This window comes from Pelophylax lessonae (assembly GCF_965119305.1).
Source record: "Pelophylax lessonae genome assembly, chromosome: 3".
Taxonomy (NCBI): Eukaryota; Metazoa; Chordata; class Amphibia; order Anura; family Ranidae; genus Pelophylax; species Pelophylax lessonae.
In genome coordinates this window covers 45,907,746-45,916,077 of record NC_138770.1, presented here as the reverse complement: position 1 = coordinate 45,916,077, position 8,332 = coordinate 45,907,746, and the positions used below count along the sequence as shown (strand labels likewise).

Genomic DNA, 8,332 nt, shown 5'->3' with positions numbered 1-8,332 from the left:
ATTACTTCTGTATATTTCTTTTCTGTCTTTGTTTTGAATATTTTCTTGTGACTTTTCCAATAAAATATACATTTTTAATACCGGTGCCAATAAAGTCCAAAATTTCTTTCTCTTCTATCTTCCATGAACAACAAAGATGTCAAACTATTTAAGGACTATTCAGGAATAGGAATATCCCACCCTGTGTGGAACCAGGGTCTTCCAGGGTTGAAAGTGGCAACATGACCATGATAATGAAGTCAGGTATAGGACTAGTGTGTACATTCTCCATCATCCTCTTCTTCAGTCACCTGCCCAAATGTGAGGAACATATCATGAAGCAACCATTCATTTTATTGTCGCCTTAAAGTACTTCAATTGTCAATGAAATGTTGCTGTTCCTTCCTTGTATAAAGTTAAAAAAAAAAAAAAGATCTCAGACAGGACTTGCTTTAACACGTGCTGCAAAATATGCAAATCTTGACCCTTTATTTTTGATGCAAACAGACATTAGTTATGAGTATTAGGGACTGACATGGGGCACACCCATCCAGTTCCTTGTGTGTTCTATATATCAGAGGTATGCAGTATACAGGCTTTATTGCAGCATCTCCGGGGATTTACACATAGGTTATTAGGATTTTGCAAGATTGATCTGATGTCACCAAAGACACAAGATTATTGTGAAATTGGGAAAACAATAAATAATAATAACAGGTTTCTGTCACGGCCCTGGCCGCTCTTCCTTCTAGAATAGAGATATAAAAACCATCCACACAGAAAACCATCCACACATTCTATCCAGACTGCAGACATGAGATTGGTGGGACTGACACTATCTATCCTCCTGGGGGTGCTACTGCTCCAAGTGGTGACTGCAGGTATGTAATACTATGCTACCCTATACTGTATACCTAGAGCTCTGACATATTCCACAGTGCTGTGCAGAGAGAACTGGGACAGTCTCTGTACCAGAGGAGCTTACACTTTATTGTCCTTCACATGGTCACAGTCTATTAGTATTATACATTTATATAGCTCTGACATATACCGCAGTGCTGTACAGAGAACACTGAGCCAGTCACATCAGTCTCTGTACCAGAGGAGCTTACACTCTAATGTCCCCCCACAGTCACACACTATTATTATATATTTATATAGCTCTGACATATACCGCAGTGCTGTACAGAGAACACTGAGCCAGTCACATCAGTTTCTGTACCAGAGGAGCTTACACTCTAATGTCCCCCCACAGTCACACACTATTATTATATATTTATATAGCTCTGACATATACCGCAGTGCTGTACAGAGATCACTGAGCCAGTCATATCAGTCTCTGTACCAGAGGAGCTTGCACTCTAATGTCCCCCCACAGTCACACACTATTATTATACATTTATATAGCTCTGACATATACCGCAGTGCTGTACAGAGAACACTGAGCCAGTTACATCAGTCTCTGTACCAGAGGAGCTTACATTCTAATGTCCCCCCACAGTCACACACTATTATTATACATTTATATAGCTCTGATATATACCGCAGTGCTGTACAGAGAACACTGAGCCAGTCACATCAGTCTCTGTACCAGAGGAGCTTACATTCTAATGTCCCCCCACAGTCACACACTATTATTATATATTTATATAGCTCTGACATATACTGCAGTGCTGTACAGAGAACACTGAGCCAGTCACATCAGTCTCTGTACCAGAGGAGCTTACATTCTAATGTCCCCCCACAGTCACACACTATTATTATACATGTATATAGCTCTGACATATACCGCAGTGCTGTACAGAGATCACTGAGCCAGTCACATCAGTCTCTGCACCAGAGGAGCTTACACTCTAATGATCCCCCACAGTCACACACTATTATTATTATATATTTATATAGCTCTGACATATACCGCAGTGCTGTACAGAGAACACTGAGCCAGTCACATCAGTCTCTGTACCAGAGGAGCTTACACTCTAATATCCCCCCACAGTCACACACTATTATTATACATGTATATAGCTCTGACATATACCGCAGTGCTGTACAGAGATCACTGAGCCAGTCACATCAGTCTCTGCACCAGAGGAGCTTACACTCTAATGATCCCCCACAGTCACACACTATTATTATTATATATTTATATAGCTCTGACATATACCGCGGTGCTGTACAGAGAAAACTGAGCCAGTCACATCAGTCTCTGTACCAGAGGAGCTTACACTCTAATGTCCCCCCACAGTCACACACTATTATTATACATGTATATAGCTCAGAGATGAAGCTTGCTAAAAGCCTGTTAACTAATGCTAAAAGCCTATTTAAAGCTGCAGCTGCCATGAAGATTCAAATTTTCTCTCCCAGGGTGGGGTGAAGAGCTTCAGTCTGAATCTATTTAAATGTTTTATGTTTTTGGTTTGTTTTATAATACTTAGTAAATCTGAGTATTCACATGAGTTCATGTTGTTGAATTGGGCAATAAAAGGTCTCTTTGCTTCTCCAGTGCAAAAGAAGGGTTCATGTCCCGCAGCTCTGCCCCGCAGGCCTGGCAGCTGTACAAATATCAGACCAATCAACGTGTGTAAAGATGACTCTGACTGTAAAGGGACGAAGAAGTGCTGCCCTTCCCTCTGCTACAAGACGTGTAAAGAGCCTGTATGTAAGTAACGCACAGCACCTGCATAACAAATATCCACGTGACCCTTGAAGCCACTGACCCTAAAGGATGTCTTTACATTATAGCAGAGGGTTGTATAGGCACTGAAGCTGAAATGAGAAATCAGAATGAGTGCGAAGGTTCCGAAGGAGGAACAGGAGGGATCAACCCTCAGTCTCTGAGGACCTGATACCCCCTTCTTATGTTCATAGATAGAGACAGTTCAGTAGCTGGTCAGTAGGCTTGTGGTCCAAAAGTGTTCAGAAGGGTTGAGGTCCAAGCGTGTTCAGTAGGGTTGAGGTCCAAAAGTGTTCAGTGAGGTTGAGGTCTAAAGGAGTTCAGTAGAGTTGAGGTCCAAAGGTGTTAAATAGGGTTGAGGTCCAAAAAGTGTTCAGCAGGTTTGAAGTCCAAAGGTGTTCAGTAGTGTTGAGGACCAGAAGAGTTCAGTAGGGCTGAGGTCCAAAAGGTGTTCAGAAGGGTTGAGGACCAAAAGTGTTCAGTGGGGTTGATGTCCAAAGCAGTTCAGTAGAGTTGAGGTCCAAAGGTGTTAAATAGGGTTGAGGTCCAAAAAGTGTTCAGCAGGTTTGAAGTCCAAAGGTGTTCAGTAGTGTTGAGGACCAAAAGAGTTCAGTAGGGCTGAGGTCCAAAGGTGTTCAATAGGGTTGAGGTCCAAACATGTAGCTTTGGGTTGAAGTCCAAATGTGTTCAGTAGAGTTGAGGTACAAAGGATTTTGGTTGGGATGAGGTACAAAGGACTTTAGTAGGGTTGCAGTCCGAAGGAGTCCAATAGGGCTGAGGTCCAAAGGTGTTCAGCAGGAATGAGGTCCAAAGGTGTTCAATAGAGTTGAGGTCCAAACATGTAGCTTTGGGTTGAAGTCCAAATGTGTTCAGTAGAGTTGAGGTACAAAGGACTTTGGTTGGGTTGAGGTACAAAGGACTTTAGTAGGGTTGCAGTCCGAAGGAGTCCAATAGGGCTGAGGTCCAAAGGTGTTCAGCAGGGATGAGGTCCTGAGGTGTTCAATAGAATTAAGGTCCAAACATGTAGCTTAGGGTTAAAGTCCAAATGTGTTCAGGAGAGTTGAGGTACAAATAAATTTGGAAGGGTTGAGTTACAAAGGACTTTAGTAGGGTTGCAGTCCAAAGTAGTCTAGTAGGGCTGAGGTCCAAAGGGGTTCAGCAGGGATGAGGTCCTAAAGTGTTCAATAGAGTTGAGGTCCAAACATGTAGCTTAGGGTTGAAGTCCGAAAGTGTTCAGTAGAGTTGAGGTACAGAGGACTTTGGTAGGGTTAAGGTACAAAGACTTCAGTAGGGTTGCAGTCCAAAGGAGTCCAGTAGGGTTGAGGTCCAAAGGTGTTCAGTACAGTTGAAGTCCAAAAGTGTTCAGTGGGGTTGAAGTCTGAAGAAGTTCAGTAGGGTTAAGGTCTGAGGATTAGGGCCCATGACAGTTTTATTATTGCCCCAGCTAAGGAAAATCACCTTCTGTTTGTGCTTATGACCATTGTCTTGGGGCAATCTTCTAGTGGGGACACCTGTTTTGGTGACAACTGTCTAAGATGAGCATTCCCCTCACTTTAGAGGGATCTCTTCTTACTCAGCAACAGGAAGTAAGGTAAGATGTCCCCAATGGGACACAGGAAACAAACAAAAAAAAACCTGAGATGAAATTTTAAACTTTCCCACTCCATTCAAACCTAAAAAGTGTTAGTTTTAGTGAAATTCAAATAAAGTGGGTCACTTTCATCACAGCTTTTCAACCACTTCCTGCCTATAGGATGTCATATGACGTCCTGGACTTGAAGTGGAGATATTGGGATGATACCTGCAGCTATAGGGCACCATCCTGGTATCTTTCTTTTCAGCCGTCATTCCCTACAATGTAAAAGCCTTCCTAGAAGCTGATTAGCTGGTGGATCGCTGTACAGGCCTCTCTGAGCTCTCCCCTATGATCATGGAGTCTAGGATCCAACCCGGTTTTCTATCAGGTTGAGGTCAGGCCCTCAAGTTCCTCCACCCCAAACTCGCTCATCCATGTCTTTATGGACCTTGCTTTTTGCACTGGTGTGCAGTCATGTTGGAACAGGTAGGGGCCACCCCCAAACTGTTGGGAGCATGAAATTGTCCAAAATGTCATGCTATGCATTAAGATAAAAAAGCTTTCTGTGCACAGCAGCCCCCCTCACCCCCCCCCCCCCTTAATGCTTACCTGATCCAGCGATGTCCATGACTGTCTTAGCCATCCGGGACTCCCCTCCTCATTGGCTAAGACACAGCAATGGTGCCATTGGCTCCTGCTGCTGTCAATCAAAGTAAGTTAGCCAATGAGGGGAGAGAGAGGGGGTGGGGCCAGACCCCAACTCCCTGTCTGAATGGATACACGGAGCTGCAGCTCAGCTCGGGTGCCCCCATAGCAAGCTGCTCGCTGTGGGGGCACTCAAACGGGGGAGCCAGGAGAGCTTTAAGAGGAACCCGGGAAGAGGAGGATCCAGACTGCTCTGTGAAAAACCAACTGCACAGAGGAGGTACATATATACGTATAACATGTCTGTTATTTTTATTGAAAAAAAAAACAACACTTTACAATCACTTTAAGAATTCCTTCACTGGAACTAAGGGGCCAAGCCCAACCCCTAAAGAACAACCCAACACCATAACCCCCCCTCCACCAAATGATTTGGACCAGTGCACAAAGGAACGTCTATAAAGACATGGATGAGCAAGTTTGGGGTAGAGGAACTGACTGGCCTGCACCCCAAACTCGCTCATCCATGACCGCCATAGGAAAAAGATCATTTTTCTTAGAATTATTAGTAGAGCAGGGATGGGGCTCCGCTCCTTTTACACCTGGGCGTTTTTGTTGCAGGCGTTTATTGGGCATTTTTTGGGGGTCTTTGGAGGCAGGCATGACATCTGAACTTCTGTATAGGGGTATATTTACACACACACACACACATATATACATATATACACAAACACATATATATGGTGTAATAGGAGCGGAACCCCATCCCTGCGCTAATGAAATTATTTGCAGGGATGTGGCTCCGCTCCTATCACACCTATATGTGTGTATGTGTATATATATATATATGTGTATGTGTGTGTATATATACCCCTATATAGAAGTTCAGATGTCATGCCTGCCTCCAAAGACGCTCAAAAAATGCCCAATAAACGCCTAAAACAAAAACGCCCAGGTGTAAAAGGAACGGAGCCCCATCCCTGCTCTAATAATAATTCTAAGAAAAATTATCTTTTTTTTCTGGTTCTGGACATGCTGCATAGCTGAAACTTCACATGTACACTTTTTAGACCCCCCAGACACTAAATCCAAAGAAATCTCTTTTTTTTTTTACTAATTTTTTCAATAATTGGCTCTCTATCAAAAACGACAATTTTTACGAACTTTTTTTTGGTGGGCAATGAGTAAATTGGCCAAATACAAAGTCGTACAAAGTCGTCTATCATAAGTCGCTTAAAATAATTCACAAGTCGCGCTGAAGTCGCGCTGAAAGTCACGCTAACAAGTCGCCCCTTATGAGGCGACTTAGAGGTCGCGGTAGTGTGAACCGGCTCTTAGGAGAGAAATGTAACATTGTTTCTTAAACATTGATCAGATGGGAGATAGAGAGATACAAAGTAACATTGTTTATAAACATTGATCAGACAGGAGATAGAGAAATACAAAGTAACATTGTTTATAAACATTGATCAGACAGGAGATAGAGAGATACAAAGTAACATTGTTTATAAACATTGATCAGACAGGAGTTAGAGAGATACAAAGTAACATTGTTTATAAACATTGATCAGACCGGAGATAGAGAGATACAAAGTAACATTGTTTATAAACATTGCCCTGGTAGTGAAGTAATTTTCTGATCTGGAAGCGTCACCAAAATAAAGACTCTGAAAATGTCACATGACAGCTACAATGAAACTCTCTGAGCATTCCCCATTGTCAGTACAGACAGGTAATGCTGATATACAGTATCTCACGAAAGTGAGTACACCCTCACATTTTTGTAATTTTTGTAAATATTTTATTCTATCTTTTCATGTGACAACACTGAAGAAATGACACTTTGCTACAATGTAAAGTAGTGAGTGTACAGCTTGTATAACAGTGTAAATTTGCTGTCCCCTCAAAATACCTCAACACACAGCCATTAATGTCTAAACCGCTGGCAACAAAAGTGAGTACACCCCTAAGTGAAAATGTCCAAATTGGGCCCAATTAGCCATTTTCCCTCCCTGATGTCATGTGACTTATTAGTGTTACAAGGTCTCAGGTGTGAATGGGGAGCAGGTGTGTTAAATTTGGTGTTTTCCCTCTCACTCTCTCATACTGGTCACTGGAAGTTCAACATTGCACCTCATGGCAAAGAACTCTGAGGATCTGAAAAAAAGAATTGTCGCTCTACATAAAGATGGCCTAGGCCAGTGATGGCGAACCTTCCTTGGCACCCCAGATGTTTTGGAACTACATTTCCCATGATTCTCATGCACTCTGCAGTGTAGGTGAGCATCATGGGAAATGTAGTTCAAAAACATCTGGGGTGCCAAGGTTCACCATCACTGGCCTAGGCTATAGGAAGGTTATAGACAAGACCCTGAAACTGAGCTGCAGCACGGTGGCCAAGACCATACAGTTGGTAACAAGACAGGTTCCACTCAGAACAGGGACTCGCCATGGTCAACCAAAGAAGTTGAGTGAATGTGCTCAGCGTCATATCCAGAGGTTGCCTTTGGGAAATAGACATATGAGTGCTGCCAGCATTATTGCAGAGGTTGAGGGGGTGGGGGGCTCAGCCTGTCAGTGCTCAGACCATACGCCGCACACTGCATCAAATTGGTCTGCATGGCTGTTGTCCCAGAAGGAATGCTCTTCTAAAGATGATGCACAAGAAAGCCTGCAAACAGTTTGCTGAAGACAAGCAGACTAAGGACATGGATTACTGGAACCATGTCCTGTGGTCTGATGAGACCAAGAGAAACTTATTTGGTTCAGATGGTGTCAAACATGTGTGGCGGCAACCAGGTGAGGAGTACAAAGACAAGTGTGACTTGCCTACAGTCAAGCATGGTGGTGGGAGTTTCATGGTCTGGGGCTGCATGAGTGCTGCCGGCACTGGGGAGCTACAGTTCATTGAGGGACCATGAATGCCAACATGTACTGTGACATACTGAAGCACAGCATGAGCCCGTCCCTTTGGAAACTGGGACACAGGACCGTATTCCAACATAACGACCCTAAACACACCTCCAAGACGACCACTGCTTTGCTAAAGAAGCAGAGGGTAAAGCCCCGTACACACGTACGGATCGTCGTCATACAAACGTTCGTCTTTTCTCCCCGGGATGTCGGTGTCTGTTGAAAAGTGCAAAGACAGCACAAGGACAGCACAAGAATTTTGTCCGCAGACTTCAGCTGACTGCAGAAGTGATGTCATGTAATGGTTAACTTTCCCTGTGTTTTTTATTTTCTGAGCATGCCCAGTCTTGCAAATCTGCGGTCTGTCGGCTGATTTCTGTACTGACAGGCGAACAATCGTCCGTTCTGGTGTCCGCAGACAAAAATTTTCATGTTTGCAAGAAAGACTCTTGTCCGCGGATTGTGTGCAGACAGCTGTCGGAGGCACCATACTAACACGCGTACAATCGGCAGATCTTTCGTCCGCCGACGTTTGTATGACG

The 8,332-nt window shown here is 43.7% G+C and overlaps 1 protein-coding gene across 2 annotated transcripts in view; it reads left to right on the top strand.

The window, feature by feature from the left end:
* The first annotated feature begins 748 nt into the window (after positions 1-748).
* The window catches only part of LOC309549259 (uncharacterized protein), a 49,810-nt gene continuing 42,226 nt past the window's right edge, over positions 749-8,332 (top strand). For both annotated transcript variants that reach the window (XM_082249391.1, XM_082249392.1), the window contains exons 1-2: positions 749-860; positions 2,486-2,641. In XM_082249391.1, the coding sequence (XP_082105517.1) occupies positions 794-860; positions 2,486-2,641 (223 nt within the window). In that variant the 5' untranslated portion in view covers positions 749-793. The remainder of the gene's footprint in view (positions 861-2,485; positions 2,642-8,332) is intronic.